This window comes from Mustela nigripes, chromosome 14 (genome assembly GCF_022355385.1).
Source record: "Mustela nigripes isolate SB6536 chromosome 14, MUSNIG.SB6536, whole genome shotgun sequence".
Lineage (NCBI taxonomy): Eukaryota > Metazoa > Chordata > Mammalia > Carnivora > Mustelidae > Mustela > Mustela nigripes.
Genome location: NC_081570.1, coordinates 43203005 through 43228208, shown reverse-complemented (window position 1 = coordinate 43228208; position 25204 = coordinate 43203005). Strand labels below are relative to the sequence as shown.

At 36.8% G+C, this 25204-nt stretch overlaps 1 protein-coding gene across 5 annotated transcripts in view; it reads left to right on the top strand.

Moving 5' to 3' along the window:
* The window catches only part of IFT25 (intraflagellar transport 25), a 33702-nt gene extending 8799 nt beyond the window's left edge, over positions 1–24903 (top strand). For 3 of the 5 annotated variants that reach the window (XM_059374823.1, XM_059374824.1, XM_059374821.1), the window contains exons 2-6: positions 3770–3881; positions 17456–17562; positions 19380–19448; positions 22677–22720; positions 24687–24903. In XM_059374823.1, the coding sequence (XP_059230806.1) occupies positions 3784–3881; positions 17456–17562; positions 19380–19448; positions 22677–22720; positions 24687–24800 (432 nt within the window). In that variant the 5' untranslated portion in view covers positions 3770–3783 and the 3' untranslated portion in view covers positions 24801–24903. Of the gene's footprint in view, positions 1–2538; positions 2610–3769; positions 3882–17455; positions 17563–19379; positions 19449–22676; positions 22721–24686 lie in introns of all 5 variants that reach the window. The other 2 variants (XM_059374820.1, XM_059374822.1) reach the window with 1 other exon arrangement.
* Positions 24904–25204: the final 301 nt, after the last annotated feature.

Sequence of the window (25204 nt, the reverse complement as noted above, 5' to 3'; positions counted from 1 at the left end):
ACAAAGGGAGATTAAGAGACTCAATCTCAGGAAACAAATTGAGGGTTACTGGAAGGGAGAAGGGCGGGAGAGGTGGGGTAGCTTGGTGAGTGAGTGCTGTGAATTGCGTAAGCCTGATGAATCACAGGCCTGTACCTCTGAAACAAATAATACATTCTGTGTTTAAAAAAAAAAAGAAAAAAAGAGTAATAGACACTGAAGTAGGTAATGTCTTTTTCCCAGAGAGAACACAACATTTTCTTTGCCTCACAGCCAGGATAAGGGGCAGATCACTTCAGTCCTCCTAGGGATTGGACTTCAGTTTACCTCTGATTGCAGATATTTGGGAGAGAGATCAGTTCCCTCCATCAGGGCTTTGAGATCTAAGTAACCAGGATCACATAAATCTTTCTTTGCTTTTCAGTTCATATACCCAGTTTCCTGCGAAGCTCCACTTAGGGGATGGTTTCTTTGATCTTATTAGGGGTTGTGATGGGTTGGGGCTGGGTAGTAATTTGACTTTACTTAGTTGCACTTTAACTCTGTGACACAGCAATATGGCTAAGTCTCAAAAACATAATGATGAGTGAAAGAAACCAGATGCAAATGAGTGCAAACTGTATGATTCTATATATATACATTTCTGGCAAAATTAATCTGTTTGGAAAAAGGACTGTGCTGCTTTTGGGAAGGAGAGAGGGAAGTGATTGGAAGGGGGCGGGCAGATGGCTTCTCAAAGGCTGGTAATATTCTCTTTCTTTACCCTGGCTGGTGATTACCTGGGTGTGTTAACCTTGTGAAAAGTTATTGCTCTGTATACTTCTGATTTGTGTTCTCTTCTTTATGTATGTTATAGTTCAGTAATAATTTTTAAAAAAGTGTGCGGGGGTGGAGAAACACAAAAAAACAAAGTTAAAAGGAAAAATCAAGCTACAGAGAAGAAGATATTTGCAACACATATAACAAAGAGTTTGTATCCAGAAGGTTTTATTTTTAAAAATTCCTACAAATCAAAAAGAAATGGACAACATTTTTAGAAAACACCACAGTAGCAAAATGAACAAAGGATGAAGAAAAGCAAATAACAGAGAAAGAGGTCTGAATGGCTCATAATCATATGAAACAGTATTCAACCTCACTAATAATCATGGAAATACAAATTATAAACTTACCGAGATATTATTTCACACCAAATAGATGGGCTAAAGCCAGAACCTCTAATAATACCAAGTTGGTGAAAATACGAGGAAGCAGAAACTCTCAAACACTATAGATGGTAATGTAAATTGTTAAAATTTCAAGATCAAATTGATCAATTACTGACTTGAAGATCTGCTGATTCTAAGTTTCTGCAATTTTACTTCTGTAAAGAAAGATATTTTTTCTTTTTTTTAGCCCTCCTGATGACATTTTTATTAAGCTCTTATAGGATGCCTTCCTTGTCTTAAGAAACAGTGAAGTGACACCTAATTAAATATGGTTGTCTTTTTTGCTTTAGCTGCTAGTTTTCTATGATCTGAAATCAATGTTCACCTGCAATAAGTAGACAGCACCACATAAGAAAGGTACTCTTATCATAAGACTTTCTCCCACATATGCTAAGGATATATACACAAAGATATACATTTCAGATTTGTTTATAACAGCAAAAAATTGGAAACACCTTAATATTCATCATTACAGAAATGGAGAAATACCTGACAGCAGGTAAAGTGAATAAAGTAGATTTACGTGTATCAACACGATAAAAACTTGAAAACGGGCACCTGGGTGGCTCAGTGGGTTAAAGCCTCTGTCTTCGGCTCGGGTCATGATCCCGGGGTCCTGGGATCGAGCCCCACATCGGGCTCTCTGCTTGGCAGGGAGCCCGCTTCCTCTCCTCTCTCTCTCTGCCTCTCTGCCTACTTGTGATCTGTGTCTGTCAAATAAGTAAATAAAATCTTAAAAAAAAAAAAAAGGCAAAAAACTTGAAAACATAATATTGAATGAAAAAAGCAAGTAGTATAAGGATATAAATACTGAGAAATCATCTTTATTTATTTTTAAAGATTTTATTTATTTATTTGACAGAGATCACAAGTTAGGCAGAGAGGCAGGCAGAGACAGAGAGAGGGGGAAGAGGCTCCCCGCTCAGCAGAGAGCCTGATGCGGGACTCGATTCCAGGACCCTGGGATCATGACCTGAGCTAAAGGCAGAGGCTTTAACCTACTGAGCAGCCCAGGGTCCCTAAGAAATCATCAAGCTTTTAAAAGGACAGTACATGTCGTTTATGGGTACATATATGATAAAAGTATAATAAAATATAGCAAGGAGAGATACTAATCAACTTCAGAATAGCTATTACCTCTGGACAAGGAAGGAAATAGGCAAAAATGTTAACATTTATTAAATCTAGGGAGTAAGTACATAGTTGCTTAACATATGTGATATTCTCTGTACTTTGTTGATTATTTATTTGAAATAGTTTCATTTTTAAAAATATTAGCCGGAGGCTGGGGTATAAAGGGTATTGGAAGCCTTCTTTTTCCAAACTCTCTCTGTCCATTAATTCTTTATAGATACAGCTTTTACAGTCACTTTGCTTCTATATATTTGTCCGTGCCCTGTCACCACCAGATCAAGGAGGAAGGTGAGTTAGATCTGATCAGAGTCTTCTCTTGCCTTCTGTCTAATCCACCAAGGTCCTTATCTTTTCAGGATATTTTTATTAAACTCAAAATATTACCATGCAATAGAAATGTCTTTAAATCCATGACCCATGTGACTAATACAGAATTTAAAAATAAAATTTGTCTTCTCTCTTATTTTACATTCTGCTCCAAAAATAATGATGGTAAGATATTTTTAAACATGTGGATAATATTATTTGCTACTGAAGTTGATAAATGTATGGGTAAACAGTCATGTAGTATGCCTGGCCAGCTCAGTTGGTTGAGCCTCTGACTCTTGATTCACAGTCCTGGGTTCAAACCCCAAGTTGGGCTCTGTCCTTGGTGTAGCGCCTACTTTAAAAAAGAAAAAAAAAGTCACAAAAACATGTTTTTATGTTCCAGATTTTTTTAAATTTCAGAAATAGAATGATACAGGGGCGTCTGGGTGGCTCACTGGGTTAAAGCCTCTGCCTATGGCTCAGGTCATGGTTTCAGGGTCCTGGGATCAAACCCTACATCCGGCTCCGCTCAGCAGGGAACCTGCTTCCCCCTCTCTTTTTGCCTGCTTGTGATCTCTGTCTGTGAAATAAATAAATAAAATCTTAAGGAAAAAAAGAAATAGAATGATATAAATAATTTTTAAAAACTTATCCACTAATCATGCTACAGTATCCTTTAACTGTTTCTGTGTCATTATTGAGGACTTTTAATTTTAGAATAATGATGTCAGTTATCAGTGTCTTTTTTTTTTTAAAGCTTTTATTCGTTTATTCAATAGAGAGAGAGAGATCACAAGTAGGCAGAGAGAGGGGGAAGCAGGCTCCCCACTGAGTGGAGAGCCGGATGCAGGGCTGGATCCCAGGCACACTGAGATCATGACCTGAGCCACCCAGGCACCCCAAGTACTCAGTATCTTGTTTTGTGGAGTAGAATAGTGGAAATAATCATTATCTTACAGATTAGTCCTGGGGGAGGTTAGAAGTTTACTTTTATAAACAACCATGTCAGAGTCCCTCCCACTTGTTGAATAGCTTGGTGGTTAAGCTGTGTGCTAGGCAACAGGCTTTCTCTTTCCCTTTTCTCAGATGAAGTTCAAAGAATCAAGAATTTGCTTTCGTTATTATTGTTTTATTTGCAGATTAACACCTGAAGATGAGAAAAATTGATTTGTGTTTGAGCTCTGAAGGGACTGAAGTGATTTTAGCTACATCAAGTGATGAAAAACACCCACCTGAAAATATGATTGATGGGTAAGAGTTACTATTTTTTCTTCTTTATAGTCTTGATATTAGCACAGTGAACCCCTTCAGTACTGGGACTATGCTTTACAACAACTAGAACTTTTAAATATAGTTTAATAAATGTTTGGTGAAGTACATTACTTGATAGTATCTACCTTTGGTACCATTCCTGAAACAAACTCAGTTGTGCATATTTAGGCTTTTGATCCTTTTTTTTTTTTTAATTTTATTTATTTATTTGACACACAGAGAGAGATGATCCCAAGTAGGCAGAGAGGCAGGCAGAGAGAGAGGGAGGAAGCAAGCTCCCTGCTGAGCAGAAAGCCAGATACAGGACCTGATCCCAGGACCCTGAGACCATGACCCAAACTGAAGGGAGAGGCTTAATCCTCTGAGCCACCCAGGTGCCCGCTTTTGATCCTTTTCTTTACAATTTTTAAACTGACCTTTTATACAAATACTTTTTAAGAAGTAGTTTAACAAGGCAAAACTTTAAACAACTTTCTCATTTTAGGGAAGAGTACATTAAAATATATGGTTGTGATTTTATTCCAAGTTTTTTAGTAAATAGGAATAAAAACATTATAACTTCTCATTATTGCCTATTTCCTTAGTGGTCTAAGCAATATCTTTGCTGAACTGAAGGCCTGACTTCCTGGTATCTACTTGCATTGTCTGGTTCTCAGCTTGTTGATTTCATTCCAATTTCCTGTCTTTACTGTGCTACAGCTTCTTCAAGGTAGAGATAAATATCATTCCCAGGCTTTTAAATTCCAAGAAAAAGTAGTTAATGGAAAAACTCCTTTTTAAATAGTTGTGACTATTTTATTACTCTCTTGATTTCTCTTTCTTGGTATCTCTACAATGACCAGAGTTTGACTTATAAAATCATATAATTTTAGAGCTGGAAGGACTTAGAAATTTATCTTACCTAAACCTTTCATTTTAGAGTTGTGGTAAGAGAGGTCTAAAGAGGTCAAGTACTATTTTAACTGCTGAAGGCAGAACCAGTTACAACACAGATCTTATGGTATTTTTGTGTTCTATCATGAATTCCATGTATCAGGATTAAGTTGCTAGAATTTAATCCCGATACAGATAATTCCATGTATCGGGATAAAATTCTAGCAACTTAATTCCTTCCTTTAAGCCTAGTTGTTTCTCCTCTCTGACATCTGTCCCTTTGGCATCATGTAGGATTAGTGTACCTTTTTGTCAGACTCTAAGAGAATTTAGTGTATGCATCTATTACCTTTTTATCCCTTTATTGTATAATTATTTGTTTAATATTTGTGTCCTCTCTTAACTATGAATTACTAGAAGTTAGAGATATGACTCACTCATCTTCGACTCTAGAATATCTTAGAATAGTTGAGTATCGTGTGAATTAGATCATCAAGTATCGGTCAAATTCAATTAATATTGGAAAGTAGCTGAGCATATACACATATACACAAACCATATATTTATGTATGTATATGTATATATGTATTATTTTAATTTGAATAGGGCTTTATAGTTTCACAGATATCGTGTGACCCTCACCATAAGCTTGGGAAATAGGAGGCAAAATATTTTTATTTATTTATTTATTTATTTTAAAAAATTTTATTTATTTGAGACTGAGATGCAAACGGAGAAGGAGAAGCAGACTCCCGGATGAGCGGGGAGCCTGACTCGGGGCTTGATCCCAGGACCCTGAGATCATGACTCAAGCCAAAGGCAGATGCCTAACTGACTGAGCCACCCAGGCACTCCCAAAGTATTTTAAAAATGTATTTTCAACCTAATTGTAAAGATGAAGAAAAGGATAATCGGAGATAAAGATGACTTGTTCAAAATTACATAGATAACCAAGTGGTGGAATCAATATTAACCTCATGTCTTCTAAGTCCCAGTTTGGGGTTCTTTGTACTATACTATGATAACTCAGACTTTAGATTTGAATCCAAAACTTAACATCCATTTTTTTGGCCTGTACCTCTTAATCCTTGGTTTGTTACTTCCTGGAATTCAGGTAATAGCTGTTTATCCCATTCTGCCTCAAGAGTAGAAAAATTAATGTGGAAACTGTGTGATCAGATGCAGATATAATGAAATTTACCTTAAGTTGTTTTCAGAAATAGAGATCTTTCTGGGGCAACTGGGTGGCTCAGACAGTTAAGTGTCTGACTCTGGCTCAGGTTATGATCTCGGGATCCTGGAATTGAGCCTCGTTTTGGGCCTCATGCTCAGCAGGCAGTTTGCTTGTCCCTCTGTCCCTCCCCCTACTATCTGCGTCTCCCAAATAAATAAGTTTTATTTATTTGTCTCTCTCCCAAATAAATAAAATCTCTTTAAAAAATTTTTTAAAAAGAAATAGAAATATTTCCAAAGACCAGTCCATATTAATGAATGATTAAGGACATAACCCTTAGTACAGAAAACCATATAGGATAAAAGTGGTTACTGACCTGATAACAGAACATATCAGAGACTTTTAATGTCTATGCATTTCAAACAAGTACAATTAGACTTTATGTAGTAGGTATTAAAAATTAATCTTTATTCATAAGTTGGTTTGTCTAAATGGAAGTAACCATAGAATTATTTGGAGAAAACAGTACCATAAAACTGCCCCCATTAGATAGTTCTCAATTTCCACAGAAGTAAGAGTTAAAGTGATTATATTTCTAATGGTCTTTGACTGTACTTTTGCCCTTCGGTATTTAATATGTTAATGAAAAAGGAGAAAGGAAGTTCTACACTAGGAAAAAAAGAGTTAAGAGAAAAAATAAATAAATAAAATCTTTAAAAAAAAAAAAAAAAAGAGAGAAAAAATAGTAAGAGAGAATTAGTCATTTCAGTGTAATGTATAATACTAGATTTACAGTTAAAATTCCTGGTTAAGTGAACTATATATGTTACCTTGGACTAAAAGGATATGTTGCTCTTTGAACCTCACTTTTCTGATCTGAGAAGTGGGGATAACACCACCTTCCCTGACTACCTCAAAGTTGTGGGAAAAAGTCACATGAGATGATAATGTTAAACAGTTGTTAGCTGTAAAGCCTTATATTTATTTATTTATTTTAAAGACAGATTTATTTATTTATTTATTTATTTATTTATTTGACAGACAGAGATCACAAGTAGGCAGAAGAGGCAGGCGGGGTGGGGGGAAGCAGGCTCCCCACTGAGCAGAGAGCCCAATGCGGGGCTCGATCCTAGGACCTGGAAATCTACCTGAGCCGAAGGCAGAGGCTTTTACCCCCTGAGCCACCCAGGCACCCCAAGTAAAGCTTTATATTTAAATGAAAACTACTGAGGCGCCTGGGTGGCACAATGGGTTAAATATTGGATACTTGATTTTGGCCCAGGTTGTGATCTCAGGGTCATGAGATCAAGCCTTGTGTTGGACTCCATGCTCAGTGTGGAGTCTGGTTGAAACTCTCCTTCTCCCTGTGCCCCTTTCCCCACCCCAGTACTCTCACACATGCGTGCTCTCTTTAAAATTAATTAATTAGGGGCGCCTGGATGGCTCAGTGGATTAAAGCCTCTGCCTTCGGCTCAGGTCATGATCCCAGGGTCCTGGGATCAAGCCCAGCGTCGGGCTCTCTGCTCAGCTGGGAGCCTGCTTCCCCCACCACTCTCTCTGCCTACCTCTCTGCCTGCTTGTGATATCTGTCTGTTAAATAAATAAAATCTTTTTAAAAATAATTAATTAATTAACCTTTAAAAGAAAACTACTGTTTTTATGGCTTCATTATACCTAACTATGAGAATTCAGTTATATGTCAATAAAATTTTATTAATTAATTATTTTTTTAATTTCAGTATGATTAACATACAGTGTTATATTAGTTTCAGGTGTAAAATGTAATGATTCAGCAATTCTCTATATTACTCAGTGCTCATCACAAGTATACTCTTAATCCCCTTCACCTATTTTACCCATCTCCCTACCCACCTCCCCTCTGGCAACTACCAGTTTGTTCTCTATATATGAGTCTGGTTTGTCTTTTTTTTAATAGTTGTTTTGTTTCTTAAATTTCACATATGAGTGAAATCGTATGGTATTTGTCTTTCTCTGACTTATTTCACTTAGTATTATACTCCCTAGCTCCGCCCAAGATTTCATTCTTTTTGATGGCTGAGTATTATTCCACTATACATACACCACATCTTCTTTATCCATTCATTTGTGGATGGATACTTTGGTTGCTTCCATATCTTGGCAATTGTAAATAATGCTGCAATAAACATGGGGTGCATGTATCTTTTTGAATTTGTGTTTTCATTTTCTTTGGATAAATACCCAGTGATGGAATTACTAGATCATATGGTGATTCTGTTTTTAGGCTTCTGAGCAACCTCTGTACTGTTTTCCCCAGTGGCTGTGCCAGTTTGCATTTCCACCAAGAGTGCATGAGTATTTCATTTTCTCCACATCCTTACCAACACCTCTTGTTTCTTGTGTTGTTGATTTTAGCCATCCTAACAGGTGTGAGGTAATTTCTCATTGTGGTTTTGATTTGCACTTCCCTGGTGATTACTGATGTTGATCCTGTATCTGTTAGGCACTTCTGTATGTCTTTTTGGAGAAATGTCTATTCATGTCTTTTGCCCATTTTCAATTGGATTATTTGTGGTTTTTTGCTGTTGAGTTGTGTAAGTTCTTTGTATATTTTGGATATTAACCTCTGTTTTATTTTATTTTTTTTTAAGATTATTTATTTATTTAACAGAGATTGAGAGAGAGAGCTCACAAATAGGCCGAGCAGCAGACAGAGAGAGAGGGGGAAGCAGGCTCCCTGCCAAGCAGAGAGCCCAATCTCGATCCCAGGACCCTGAGATCATGACCTGACCCAAAGGCAGAGGCTTAGCCCATTGGGCCACCCAGGCACCACTAGATATTAACCTCTTATTAGTTATATCATTTGCAGATATCTTCTCCCATTCTCTGGGTTGTCTTTTTTATTTTCTTGATGATTTCCTTCACTGTGTAAAAGCTTTTTATTTTGGTATAGTCGCAATAGTTTAATTTTGCTTTTGTTTTCTTTTCCATTGGGGATATATCTAGAAAAATGTTTCTACCACAGATGTTAAGACATTACTGCCTGTGTTTTCTTCTAGGAATTTTATGGTTTCAGGTCTCACATTCAGGTCTTTAATCATTTTGAGTTTGTTTTTGGTGTGGTGTAATCAAGTGTTCCAGTTTCATTCTTTTGCATTTAGCTGACCAATTTCCCAACACCATTTGTTGAAGAGATTCTCTTTTTCCCATTGCATATTCTTCCCTAGATTAATTGATTAGTGTCATATATGTCACTTTTTAAAAAGATTTTATTTATTTATTTTGAGAGAAAGAGTGTGTGACCAGGGAGAGGAGCAGAGGGAGAGAGAGAATCTCAAGCAGACTCCATTCTGAGCACAGAGGTAGATGTAGGGCTTGATCTCACCACTCCGAGCCCAAGAGTCAGATGCTTAACCGACTGAGCCACCCAGGCCACTCCTGCCCCTATGTCATATTTAAAACCAATACATCTCTACATACCATTTGATGTTATTACATTGGTCATGTTCATTAAAATCACCTGAGAGACAGAGGGCAATTAAAAGTCATTTGAATAAGTAAAACTTAAAACCATATACATATAAATGAAAAATGAATTGTGAAATAAATAAGCATAGTATAAAAAATCCAAAATTGTGAGTTGGACCTGTATTGTTTTGTTTTGTTTTTGGTAACAGCTTTATTGACAGATAATTCACATAGTGTGCAATTCATCCATTAAAATGTACAATTTATTGGCTTCCAACATATTTAGAGTTATGTAGTCACCTCCACAATCAATTTTAGGGCATTTCATTACCTCCCAAAAAAAGCTTACAACCCATTGCTGTCACCTTATATTCCCCATCGCCACCCGCCCTAGGCACTCTTTAATCTACTTTATATCTCTATAGATTTGCCTGTTCAGAGACTTCATATAAATGGAATCATATATATGGTATTTTATAACTACCTTCTTTCACTTACATGTTTTTAGGGTTCACCCGTTTTATAGCACATATCAGTGCTTCATTCCTTTTTACTGCCAAATAATATTCAATTTTATGGATATAGCACATTTTATTTATTCATTCATTAGCTGATGGATATTCAGGTTGTTTCTACTTTTTGTCTGAATGTTCTCCAATCTTATTAAAAAAGGCCAATTTGTAAATCCAAGAATTTCAGCAGACCCCAACCAGGATACACACAAAGAGACCATACTGTAATCTCCTGAAAAGTAAAGAAAAAAATTTTAAATAACTATGAAAAAAATACATTAACTACAGGGGAACAGTAGTACCAGTGGCAGCTGACTTTGTTTCACAAACAGTGGAATACAGGTGACAATGGAATAATAACTTAAATGTTGAAAAAAGAAACAACAAAAAACCCTGTCAACTCAGAATTCTGTATCTAGCTAATATATCTTTCAAAAATGAGGGTGAAATAGAAACATTTTATTCCCCACAGGTAGACCTGTATCACAGGAAATGTTGAAGTTCATTAATGATACTAGGTGGAAATTCAAACTTACCAAGAAATTAAGTACATTGGAAGTGGTAAATGTAAAAAAAACTATTCTTTTTCTTTTAATTAAAAAAAAAGTCAACTGACCAGGGCGTCTGGGTGGCTCAGTGGGTTAAGCCTCTACCTTTGGCTCAGGTCATGATCTCGGGGTCCTGAGATTGGGCCCTGCATCAGGCTTTCTGCTCAGTGGGGAGCTTACTTATCCCAACCCCCGCCCCACCTGCCTCTGCCTACTTATGATCTCTATCAAACAAATAAATAAAAATCTTAAAAAAATAAAAAAATCAACTGACCACTTAATGGGAAAAAACACATTGTACTCTGGGATTTACTACATATATATGTAATAAATTCTATATATGTAAATATAAAATTTATTTAAAAATTGGCACAAAAGTGGAACTCAGTGTAAAATGGCTATCATAGGTTCTTATGATCTTGAAAATAACCCCACACGTGCGCGCGCGCGCGCACACACACACACACACAGAAAATTAAATGGAATTTTAGGTTTTTTAAAAAATTCAGTCAAAAGTAGATAGGAAAGGAGAAATAGAACAAGAAAAAAATAGATGGGAGGGACAAATGGAACATGAATAGCAAGATGGTAGACTTAAACCCAGCCATATCCATAATTACATTAAATGCCAATAGGCTAAACACTTAATTAAATGATAGAAATTGACAGAATTTGTCAGACTGGGTAAAAATATAACACACAGGTATATGCTATCTGGAAGAGATGTACTTTAAATGTAAAGTCACAAATAGGTTGAAAATAAAAGGATGAAAAAGATGTATCCTATTAACACTAAACATAAGAAAGTGGCTTGGCTATATTCCTACCAGACAAAGTAGAATGTAGGGTAAGAAGAATTACCAGTGATAAAGGGGACATTTTTAATGTTTTAAGAATTCTTTCATCAGGAAGAGATAATAATCCTAAATTTATACTGATCTAATAATATTCAAAATACATAAAAACTGACAGATGAAAGAAACAAACAAATCCACAATCATAGTTGGAGATTTTAACACCTTTCTTTTAGTAGTGATAAAGCAGCCAGACAAAGATTCTGAAGATATCACATAGTAAAGACATGGTAAAGATAGGATGATCTGCACATGTCAGTCACCTTGACTGAGTGGACATTTATACAACACTATAATCAACAGTGGCACATGGAAGAAGTCTATCTACATTAAACATTCACTAAAATGTGCTGGTCCATAAAGCCAGTCAATTTTAAAAGATGAAAACCTTAGGGAATATGAATTGAAAAAGAAATGGTACCTCTGAGATGATGGATGTGTTAATTAACTTTTTTATGGCCATGATTTCACAACATATATGTAAACAAATCATAATATTGTATACCTTAAACATACACAATGTTGTGTATTGATTAAATTGCACTAAAGCTGGAGAAAAAATAATTTGTTCTCTGACCACTATGTAATTAAATTACAAGTAAATATTAAAAAGACCTTTGGAAAAACATCCCTGAAACTTAGAAATTAAGCATGGCACTTCTAAAGAACCCATTGGTCAAAGAAGAAATCACAAGGTATGTTAGAAAATATTTCTGGGGTGCCTGGGTGGCTCAGTGGGTTAAAGCCTCTGCCTTTGGCTCAGGTCATGATCCCAGGGTCCTGGGATCGAGCCCTGAGTCGGACTCTCTGCTCAGCAGGGAGCCTGCTTCCCTTCCTCTCTGTCTGTCAAATAAATAAATAAATAAATACCTTTAAAAAAAGAAAATATTTCTGGGGTGCCTGGGTGGCTCAGTGGGTTAAAGCCTCTGCCTTCGGCTCAGGTTGTGATCCCAGGGTCCTGGGATTGAGCCCTGTGTCTGGCTCTCTGCTCTGTGGGGAGCCTGCTTCCTCCTCTCTCTGTCTGCCTGCGATCTCTCTCTGTCAAATAAATAAATAAAATCTTTAAAAAAAAAAAAAAAAGAAAATATTTGTAACCAAATGATAACAAAACACAATATATCCACATTTGTGGATGCAGCTAAAGTGATGCTTCCAGGGAAATTTTTTATAGCATAAATATTTTATCTTATAAAGAATTTTTAGGGGCGCCTGGGTGGCTCAGTCGATTAAGCATCTGCCTTCAGCTCAGGTCATGATCCTGGGGTCCTGGGATCGAGCCCCACATCAGGCTCCCTGCTCAGCAGGGAACCTGCTTCTCCCTCTGCCCCTTCCCCACTTACTCCCTCTCTCTCTCTCTCTCTTGCTCAAATAAATAAAATCTTTAAAAAAAAAAAAAGAATTTTTAAAAACCACTAGTTAAATTTCCACAGTAGGAAGCTAGATAAGGAAGAGCAAATTATACCCAAAGAAAGTGAATAATAAAGGTAAGAACAGAAATCAATAAAATAGAAAATAGACTATTAGAAAAAATTAACAAAGCTAAAACTGATTATCTGAAAGAAATATTGAAAGTTATAAATCTCTAGGAAAACTGACCAAGAAAGAATAGAGGAAATACAAATCACCAGTACCAGCAATGAAAAAAGCAGTATCACTACAGTTTCTAAAAGACTAATACGTCACTATCAAAGATAAATTTAGGATATCAAATCATTATGTTATATACCTGAAACTAACTGGTATATGTCAATTATACCTTAATTTTAAAATTTTTTCAAGAAAAGAACAAATTTAGGCTAATAAATTGATAATCTAAGTGGACAGATTCCTTAAAAAACTCAACCTATAAAAATGACAAAAGATGAAATAGAAAATTTGAATAGAGAGACACCTGGGTGGCTCAGAGGGTTAGGCCTCTGCCTTCGGCTCGGGTCATGATCTCAGGGTCCTGGGATCGAGTCCCACATCGGGCTCTCTGCTTGGCGGGGAGCCTGCTTCCTCCTCTCTCTCTCTCTACCTGCCTCTCTGCCTGCTTGTGATCTCTGTCTGTCAAATAAATAAATAAAATCTTTTAAAAAAAAAAAAAGGAAGAAAATTTGAATAGCCATGCATCTATTGTATAAGTTAAATTCTATCAAATATTTAGAGGAAAAAATAATATAAATCTTTCACAAACAGAGCAGGAAACATTTCTCAAATTGTTTTTCATGAGAACAACATGACCCTGATACCAGGACAAACCTGACGAAGACATTATGAGGAAAGAAAAAGAATGGATAAGAGAAAGGAAAATTAAAGACCAGTATCCTTTATGAATATAAACACAGTTTTTTTCTAATTTTTAAATTTTTTTAAGTTTTTTTTTTTTTAAGATTTTATTGATATATTTGACAGAGATCACAAGTAGGCAGAGAGGCAGGTGGGGGGGGTGGGGAAGCAGACTCCCCGCTGAGCAGAGCACCCAATGTGGGGCTCAATCCCAGGACCCTGAGATCATGACCCAAGCTGAAGGCAGAGGCTTTAACCCACTGAGCCACCCAGGCGCCCATAAACACAAAAATTCTTATAAACTGAATCTAGCAAGTGGAATTAATCCTGGGAATGCCGAGGTTGGCATATTTACCACATTATCACAGGAATGCAAGGTTGACTGTAATTCACCACATTGTCAGAACAAGGGAGAGAAATCATGATCATTCCAAAAGATGAAGAAGCATTTGACAAAATTCAGCATTCATTCATGATAATAATTCTTAGCAAATAAAGAAGAGAAGGGAACTTCCTCAGTCTGATAAAGATATCTACTAAACATGTTACCTTAGTAGTGAAATAATAAATGCTTTCCCCCTGAGACTGGAAACGGAAGAAGAATGTTTGTTCCACTGTTCTTATTCAGCATTGTTTTAGAGGTTTTAGCCCATGCAGTAAGGCCAAAAAAAGACATAAAAGGCATAAGGATTAGAAAGAGTAAAATTAGGGGCGCCTGTGTGGCTCAGTGGGTTAAGCCTTTGCCTTCAGCTCAGGTCATGATCCCAGGGTCCTGGGATCGAGCCCCGCATTGGGCTCTCTGCTCAGCGGGGAGCCTGCTTCTCTCGATGCCTGCCACATCCTCTGCTTATGCTCGCACACTGTCAAATAAATACATTTTTTTAAAAAAGAAAGATTGTCTTTGCTTATAGGTTGTATTAGTGTTTTATAGGAATCTACAAAAAAAACAAAGAATCTATAAAAGCCTACTAGAGCTAATAAGTACATTTAGCAAGGTCAATATGCAAGAATCAGTTATATTACTATATAATAGCAGGAAACAGAAATTGTAGTCTAAAAAATTCCATTTCCAATAGCATTCAAAACATAAAGAGAGTTAAAATAAACTTAATAAGATATGCAAGACCTTTATAGGAAAACCATAAAATGCTGCTGAGGAAAATTAAATAACTAAGTAGATGAAAAGATATACTACATTCATGATCGGAAAACTCAGTATTGTTAAGGTGCCAATTTCTCCCTAAAATAACCTGTTGATTCAGTACAGTGTCGATCAAAATCTCAATTTTACAAGTAAAATACATCTTTTATACAAGTATAAAATACAAGTTGATTCTGAAATGTATGTGGAAATGCAAAGGCCCAGTCTACTCAAAGTTACTTGAGAAAGAAGAAAGTTTGAGGGCTTACATTATCTGATTTCAAGACTTAATAACTTACAGTTATCAAAATGTGTGGTGTTTTTGTAAAGATAGATATGCATACCAATGGAACAGAATAGAAAGCCCAGAAATAGACCCACATATACAAGGTCAATTAGTTTTCAACAGAAGCCTAAGGATATAGAAGCAGATCAATGGAGTAAAATGAAGGGGACAGATCTACCCATCCATTAATTTTAGGCAAAGACACCAAGGCAGCTCAGTAAGAAAAGGAAACTCTTTTAAGATTTTATTTATTTGACAGAGAGAAATCACAAGTAGATGGAGAGGCAGGCAGAGAGAAGAGAGAGGGAAGCAGGCTCCCTGCTGAGCAGAGAGCCCGATGTAGGGCTCAATTCCAGGACCCTGAGATCATGACCTGAGCCGAAGGAAAAGGCTTAACCCACTGAGCCACCCAGGCGCCCCAAGAAAAGGAAACTCTTTTAATAAATGGTGTTGGAATACTTAAATAAACATACTGATAAAAATGAACCTCCACCCCTACCTCATACCAAACGCAAAAGTTAATTCAGGATGGATCATAGATCTCCACTCAGAGCCAAAATTACTAAGCTTCAAGGAGAAAACCTCAGAAAGTTCCTTTGTAGCTGTGAGGTAGGCAAAGATTTCTTCAACATAAAAATCACTAAACATAAAAGAAACAGGTAATAAAACTGGACTTCACCAAAAAGAAAACTTTTACTCATTGAAAGATATAAGTAAGAAAATGGAAAGACAAGAAAATATTCACAGTACATATATCTCATAAAGGACAAGAATACATAGTGAAGTACAGTTGACCCTTGAGCAACATGGGTTTGAACTGCATGGGATTTTTTTTCAATAAATACATATACAGAGGAGTAAATATAACTTCTCTTCTTTCAGATTTTCTTAACATTTTTTTTACTCCAGCTTACTTTATTGTAAGAAGACAGTATATAATACATATGTAAGATATGTATCAATTATGTTGTCAGTAAAACTTCTGATATATATTTATAAATATATATATATTCATATATGTATATGAAAAAGTGCTTAACATCATTTGTTATCAGGGAAATCCAGATGAACGTCATTGTAGGACACCATTTTATATCTACTAGAGTAGCTAAAAAAAAAAGGGCTGACAAAGGCAAGTATTGGAAGGGTATGGAGCAACTAGAACTCTCTTACATTGCTGGTAGGAATATAAAATATAGTACAATCACTTTGGAAATCTGGCAGCTTCTTGTAAAGTTATACATACCTCTGCCCTATGACCCAGCAATTCTATTCCTAATAATTGCCCAAGAGAAATGAAAATATGTCCCCAAAACACTTGTACAAGAATGTTTATAACAACCTATTCATAATACTAAAAAGCTGGAAGCAATCCAAATATCCAACAAAATAATCAGACAGAAGAATGAATAACCAAATTGTGGCATAGTCTGTGTTCACAGAAATCAGAGCAATAGTTACCTAAGGGAAGTAAGAAATGTCTGGAAGGAAAGAAAAGGAAAGTTTCTAGAGCAATGGAAATGTTACGTATCTTGGTATTTGTTGCCCTGGCGTAATGGTTATGTGAGTATATACTTTTGTCAAAACTCATTGAGTTGTATACTTAAATATCACTGCAGGTAAAATTTTACCTACAAAAAGGAAAGAAGCAGCTTGTATAGTTAAAATAGAAATGGTTATTTCTGTGGACAGTACTATATATATTACATGTATTTTAATTATATATATGACATGAAATTGAATGCATTTTTTTTTCAACACGCATCTAACTGTGCATCTGCTATGGGTCAGCCAATGTGATAGTTGCTGGGATATAAAGATAATGAAGAGAAAGTGGTTGGACTCAGAGAACTCAGCATCTAGCAGGAGCCATAAAAGCACAAGAGAGAAGTACCAATGCAAAAATGGATTCTGAGTGCAAAGGAGGCCTGAGGAAATGATTCTGACTTGTTGGGGCCTCAGAGATGGGACCAAAGAGCAAATATACTCGTAAGGGAAGAAAGGCCTTTGGGTCAAAAGAACCTCATGAACTAAATAAGGCACAGAAATATGACCCTGTATGATGTGTTTGCAGAATCTTAATTGGCCCGATGTGACTACAGTAACGGGAGAGCATACCATGACGGGAGACAGTGTACTTTCATAATGTGACCAGATCGTACAGGGTTGTAAAATGCCATCCTTCACGGGCAGATTTATAGGCACTAAGGGGCCACTGAAGGCTTTTAGACAAGAGAGTGACATCAGTTCTGTTTCTGTGTTTTTAAAAAGTGTATCTGGTAATAGTAAAGAAGAATTATTAAAGTTGGGGAGCGATTAGAGGCAGAAGGAAGAGGTAGGGATCTTAAGAGTTGAGGGTCGTTTATTGAAAATACTTACCCACTAGAATTTTGTGATTGAACATTTTTATTTGGCTCTTCTTTTTTCTTTTCCTTTAAAATTAACAATAGGAATCCAGAAACATTTTGGACCACAACAGGAATGTTTCCCCAAGAGTTCATTATTTGTTTTCACAAACATGTAAGGATTGAAAGACTTGTAATCCAAAGTTACTTTGGTAAGCAAATAATACATTAATATTCATCATCTTTTCATTTTCCCATAGGCAGAGGGCACATATGTAAACTTTGGCAAAACACTAACTTTTCTTTGCAGCATGGAATCCAGTTTTATGGCTGGGTTGGGAGAATAGGGAGTATGGGTTAACTGCCTTGAGCACAGTTAGCTTCTCTAAAATTGCAAATTTGAAATCCTTCCAAAGTGCATAATAATTTCCATGCAATTTACTATGTGAAAATCTTTGGCAAAAAACCCTATTATGAACTTAAGAAGCCAGCTTGCCAGAACACTCGGTTCTTCAACATCTTTATTCCAGATTCATTTGGCTTGGGGTTCTCTGTCAAATTCTTTCTGAAAATCTGATAACCTTGATTATTTGCATTGGATAATTTTTATTCTTCTTTTAATAGTGGCATTTTCTGAGGCATTTAGGAGAGGACTCTCCCTTTGGAACATCATTCTGATCCTGTCTTGTGTTTACTTAAGGATAAAATATTTCAGACAAAATCATGGCAGGAGACAGTACATCCCAGATGGTTCAAATGAAAAGACTTTATTGACGGGATTACTTACAAAATTATGGTCTGGGTAAGGGAACCTAGGATGGTGAGAACGCCCTGAAACTGGCCACAACAATAAGCCATTACCATCCCTAGGATAAGGGACAGAAATTGTGTTACCAGAGCCCAATGAGAGCTGGAGCCTGGGTCTAATGGCCTGCCCGGCAGTGGCTGTAAGCATGAAGGGACCCAACCACTGTCTCAGGGCATGGAAGCCGGAAGGGAGTGGGCAAAAAACAACCTGATCTCACTTTGCCACTGCCCTCCAGTTTCCTCCCAGTGCCTCCCATTGGCCAAACCCAACCAGAAGCCAGTGGTGCAATCCACAGTCGTCCTCCCCCAGGCCACAGAACAGAGAAGAGAAGAGAAGAATGTTTCTAGCAGGATCTGGGTTAGGGATAATGGAGAAAAAACAATGCAGAAGGAAGATGCCTGGATTCTGGTTAAGTGTCTCTCTAGTCATTAATTGTAGAGGCTCTAGAGTCAGACACACCAAAGTTTGAATTCTCTTTCTGACCCTTACTAGCTCTGTTATCATTGAACACTTTGCCTGACTTCTCTAAGGTGCCTGATTTCTGTAAGCCTGTTTCCTCATCAGTAAAGTGTATTAGTAATACTTTCTCTTAGAAGATTATAGTCAAGAGGGAATGAGTAAATATGCCTGACTCACAGTAGTTTCTCCATAAAGGTTTATGACCAAGATCACTAACAGTATTATTATTATGATTACTGTTACTATTACTATTACCAGTACACAAAAACTCTGGATGATAACCAAGTTCAGAAAGACTCTACTAACTTTGTACTAGGTGCTTTGCAAACATTTGTAAGACTACAGTGACACAAGACTGCATTTTACCATAGGGCCCTACAGAAAAACAGAGTGTGTGAATGATTTTCAGACCAGGTATTTTTTTTTTTTTTAGAATTTATTTATTTATTCGACAGAGAGAGATCACAAGTCGGCAGAGAGGCAGGCAGAGAGAGAGAGGGGGGGAAGCAGGCTCCCTGCTCAGCAGAGAGCCCGATGTGGGGCTCAATCCCAGGACCCTGAGATCATAACCTGGGCTGAGGGCAGACGCTTAACTGACTGAGCCACCCAGGTGCCCCCAGACCAGGTATTTCTGATCCCAGTATTTTGTGTAATCCCACCAGTGCTTGACACTTTCAGAGAAAAAAAAGAAATGTAGGGATAGCGACATAAAATCAGGTAGGTAATTAACACTTTATTTATTTTGTTTACTCCCAATGTCAGTGAGGACCTTGAGGATTGAAAAGACCACATCTAAAGAGCCAGTTGATTTTGAGCCATGGATTGAAAGAGGTATGTGCTTTTTCACCAGCATTGTTCTGGGTGTGAGGGAGGGGAGAATTGTCCTTTGATTCTATATTTCCAATTATGCTTTGGTGAAAAAAGGTGACTCTTGTGACTTATGTAGAGCCTAGAAACACCTAAGTTTGAATAGAAGACTGCTGCTTCACTTCTGGTTATGTAACTGTTAGCATGTTAATACTCAATTTTTCTGAGTTTCAGAATCCTTATCTGAAAAATGGGGACAGTAACCCACCATTTAAGGTTTTTTTGAACATAGTATCAGCTACCAAACTATACATGGTAGACAATAAGTATTAGTTTCTTGTCTTCCTTCCTTCCTAATGGTACTATTTAAATATCATCATCAGAATTGCCTCTGGTTAAACACAACATGTTGCCTTCGTGTGTCTGTTTCCTTTCCTTCCCCAAATACCATGAGAATAATGGAAAAGGAATAAAAGGAGGCATAAACCTACAAGGACAAAGATGAAAAACAGTGAAAAAAACAGGAGACCAACGAGGATGTGAGGAGTTAATCCATATTATGGAAGAGAGGACGCAGATGGAAGAGAAGGAACTAACGTCGCCGAATGGAGTAGTAGCTAAGTGCCTTCCAAGGAGAGTAGCAATGTAAAGCAAGCCAGTTTGCCCAACAAAACCCCAGGATGGTCTAGAATTTGAAGGCAGAAGGTACCAGGGAAGGTGCAAGTGAGACGTGAACTGGAAAACAAGGGTAATTAGTTGAACATCTATATACAGAGTTTTTGACCCTATGTAAGTTCTCCTGTTCCACAAAGCTGGATGATTCCTCTTTCCTCCCGCAAACCACCTGCAAAGGATAATGAGGAACACTGTGTGTTGAGGCTCAGAACTCAGCGAGGCCAGACATAGTAGAGAAAGTAAGGGAGCTGTGCAGTTGAAAGCAGGGGATTTAAGCCTGCAAATTGAATGGTGAGAACTCACTCCTCTGTGCTCTAATGTTTATGACAGCAATCAAGAATATAGCCCCACCCAGGAGACTAAACATTTTTGGAGAAATCGAGTGGCTCCAGAAAAAAGATTTATGGATACAGACAAAGGCTAGCTCATTCCTGGTCGCTCTGTTGAAGCCCTAGTCAGTGAGCCTAGTTCATGCACACGGTTTTCAAATGATTTATTTATAAGTAACAAAAGATAGCCAAAGTTTACCGGACATTTGATGAAGGCCTCAAACCTTGAATATAATCAAGCCTTTAGCTCTAATTCCAGTATATTGGAAATAGAGGATAGAGGATTAAATGTAATGAAACTAGGAGGAGGTAAGATGACAAAATGTGGGACATTCTACAGAAAAACTGACCTGATCTCTTCAATAAGTCAGTGACATGGGAAAAAAATGTGTGGGGGGGAGAGAAAGCAATTCAAAAGTCTCCTTCTTACAGGAGACTTGATTCTGATTTGAATAAACCAACTATAAAAAGACATTTTGGGGACAGTTGGGAAATTTGAATGTGGACTGGGTATTATATGATATTAAAGCATTTTAAATGTTGGTATGATAATAGTATTTTACTATTGTAAGAAAATATCCTTATTATTGAGCGATGGATAATCAAATATTTGGAGGTGAAATGTCATGTTGTCTTAGATTTCTTTAAAATACTTTAGCAAGGACATCTGGGTGGGTCTGTTAACCATCTGCCTTCAGCTCAAATTATGATCCCAGGGTCCTGGGATCGAGCCCCACGTTGGCTCCTTACTTAGTAGGGAGTTTGCTTCTCCCTCTCCCTCCACTCCTCCTCCCTGCTCATTCTCTCCCTCTTAAATAAATAAATAAAATCTTAAAAAGAATACTTTAGCCAAAAAATATGCCATAAGTCAAGTATAGTGAAATGTTAGTAATTACAAAATCAAGATGACAGGTATATACAAGAATTACATCGGTCTTTGATGTAAGTGAGATTTTCCAATTTTTCTCCTCCCCCCTTTTTTTTTAAGATTTTATTTATTTATCTGAGAGTGACAGAGAGAGCATGAGAGGGGAGAGGGTCAGAGGGAGAAGCAGGCTCCCCACAGAGCAGGGAGCCTGATGTGGAACTCTATCCCGGTACTCCAGAATCACGACCTGAGCTGAAGGCACTTGCTTAACCAACTGAGCCACCCAGGCACCCCCAATTTTTCATAATTAAACTAAGCAATGAAAGAAGAGGTTATAATTAAATTCTGGTAGAGGAGGAGTTGCATAAGAAAGAAAATGGGGTCATAATTTGATACTTATTTCAGTAGTAAATAACATTACATAGACAATAATGTAACTGTGAAGTATTGATTTCAAAACTCAGAGGATGGCAGGAGGGAAAAGTTGCAGGAGGAGGAAGAGGATATCGATTTCAGAGACCTAATTTTCTCCTACCATAATATAAAGTCAGTAAAACACTAATAAATTGAGAAAAGGAATATAAATATGTTACAGTTCCAGGGAAAAAACGCTGAAGGAGTTGGAAACATTTGCCTCTCAGGAGCAGGACCGGAGGGGAAAGAAAGGGTCAGGCAGGGAATTACTACCATTCGTTACCTCAGAGAGAGGTTAGGAAACCGGAAGTCATGCACCGTCTTACTTCCCAGAGACTATCCCTTTTGTGATATGTGCCTTAAAAATTATGTGCACTAACTATTCTGATACAAATAAAATTAATTTCTAAATAATGTCTGTGTTTATTATTATATCAATCAAATATTTCATGTTTCCAAAAGAATGTTTGATATGACTCATGACCAACTAAGTTAATCTGTTTTAAAATTATATTAAGTAAATGTTTTCTAAAGTTGGGTACCAAGAAAGATCAATTCACAGGCAGCATAATTCAACGTCACAGTAAAAGTTCAGCATGAGAAACCGAGCTGTGGTCATTACCCATGGGAGTGGTAATAAGATGGCTCCTTTCAGGCCTGTGATAACTGTTTGTGGCTTGATCCTTAAAAAGGATTGTCATATTTTGTCAATTCCTTATATTCCTTTACTCTGATTTATATTTCCTTTTGTTTATACTCACTACAGATGTTTTAGAGCTCACAGTTTATCTTTCACTCCTTTTACATCAAATATTCCTATTTTGATATTGAATTTTAATCCCCAACCCCTGGTAAATCTGATCTAACTGTAGTTTACCAGACATCATGTTTTGCTGAGCCTAAATTTCAGTAGCTGTCCTCATGTATTTTGAATCCTAACTCATTCCTGTTAAATTTCTGGTTTAGATCTAGTCCACACAGAGGGGCAGCTTCAAAATGAAGAAATTATGGTAAGTCAATATACTTTGTAGAGGTAAACATTATCTTTAGTCAGTGCAATGTGTTTATGTTTTAAATCTATCTCCTCAGTCATAAAGTTAATAATTTGTGTGTATTATTGTGATGTATTATAGGTTCTGTACATAATAACCCATGGAGAAGGTCATTCTCAATGATTCTATAGTTTAAATAAAGCATGCATCAACTAGGCCTTTATCTGTCATAGACTAACAGCAAGGGTAAAACAATTCACTTACTTGTTTTTATTTTGTTCGTTTTTTTAGAAGTGTTTACTTGCTGTGCTTTCATTCATTTGATTCTGTAGGCCTTTTAGAATAGGAATCAAAAAAGGTTGAGATGCCAAAATCGGATGTTAATTTGAGCATGAAAGGACAAGAGAGATTCACATAAGGGGAACTGGAGCATAGGATCAGCAACAAATAAGCCAAAGAGAGATGAGGTGGAAAGAGAAACAGCGTTTTTCGACAACATTCCATTGGGCTTTGCTTGTCAAGTGGAATGAATGCCCGTTGATGAGGAAGCTGCTGCCTCATCAGGGGTTCCTCTGTTCCTGCTCGTTAATCAGGCCCTGGTTTTAGACAAACACAAAAAAGTGAAACAACTAAATGTGTGGGCTTTTTTTTTTTTTTTTTTAGGTGGTAGTGTTTGTTTAAGGTTTCTCTAAATGAGGCTTAAAGAGGAACCTTGTTCATTAAGTTTCCTTCTTCACAACTTAACCAGGCGCTGCTATGAAATCTGTGCTTCAAAAGATTCTGTAGGAAGTTTTTGAATGCTATTAATTATCTTCTCCGCCATCCAAATGTGCCCAGTGACTGGAGAGGCCAGTGGGGCCAGAAAATGATTAATTAGACTGAATTTTATCTGCCTGTTTTTCTCCATGTTTATTAATGGGTTATGATTAGTAAGCCTCTGCTAAGTATTTTGTTTTAGGACTCACTGTGAATCAACAACATTATAGGACAACATTATAGGACATTTGGAAAACAGTAAGGGGGAGTGGGCAGCTGGAAGTCACCCGTGATTTTATTACCCTGCCACAAGAGCTTTTATTACACTTATTTTCTTCTTGTCAGTATGCATCACATAGTTTAATAGTAAAAACTGAAGAGTTTTGTATCTTTTTAAACAATATTATAAGTTCATAATTATAATTTAAAAATTAAATGTGAAAATAGACAAATGTTCACTAATTTCCCTTTTCCTGCCTCTGTCATTAGAAGTAATACTCCAGGGGACATCTTACGCATGTTCTCACTACCATGATCTTCACCTTTTAAACTATTCTCTATGATTAAATTTCAAGGAATAAAATTACTGGGTCCATCAGGGTAGACATATTTATAGCTGCTTATATATATTGCCAAATTGCTTTCCAGAGAAATTATACAAATGTAAAAGTATAATAATGTTTCAGGATAGTATAGTTAGAGGAATCATCAAACAAAGGAAGTCTCCTAACATGAAAAATACTCTAGAAAGACACTTTTAAAAAATTAATCAGAAATGTAAAGTTGCTGGGGCGCCTGGGTGGCTCAGTGGGTTAAGCCGCTGCCTTCGGCTCAGGTCATGATCTCAGGGTCCTGGGATCGAGTCCCGCATAGGGCTCTCTGCTCAGCAGGGAGCCTGCTTCCCTGCCTCTCCATCTACTTGTGATTTCTCTCTGTCAAAAAAAAAAAAAAATCTTAAAAAAAAAAAAAAAGAAAGATATTTAAGAAATGTAAAGTTGCAATTTTTGTTCCACCCATTATTTTTCATCAAACCAATGCTGGTATTTGCCGGGTGATACATCAGACCAGCGGTACTGTTATATGCAGGTGTCTTCTTTTCTGATTATTATATCTTATATATTATATATTTAGGATATCATTTTTGCATCACACTCTTTCTTCTGCTAACTGCTGTTTAACAAGTTAACTAGAGTTGCTAAATGCTTCCATATTGATTTTTCCTTTGCAGACACGAGATGGCCACGCCACTTACTTGAGATTCATGATTATATCAGCCTTTGATCATTTTGCATCTGTGCATAGTGTTTCTGCAGAGGGACTAGCAGTCTCAAATCTTTCTTAGTAATTATAACCAAATACTCTTGCATGATTTTTTTAACAGTATATTTATTTAAACATGAAGTTGTCGTTGATATGCTTTTATTAAAGGGATTTGTATCAATCTGTTTCAGTGTTTTTTTCTCTTAAACATTTTCTGTGAAGGAATTTGGTTCATTAGTGAGGAGTCATGGCCACCATATGGGCTGTAAGAAAGCTGTCATACAACCTAATAAAGGAAATGACATATATATGAAAACTTAACTGATAAATGCATTGTGTCCTCCCAGCATCTCACAGGGTGCCCTTCAGATGTCAGTGCATTAATTTTTTTTAGGTTCAGTGCATTAACTTTTTAATTTATTGATTGATTAATGAAGAGGGCTAAGTGAGCAACATAGACAGTAAATGTATGTGTTCAGAAAAGAG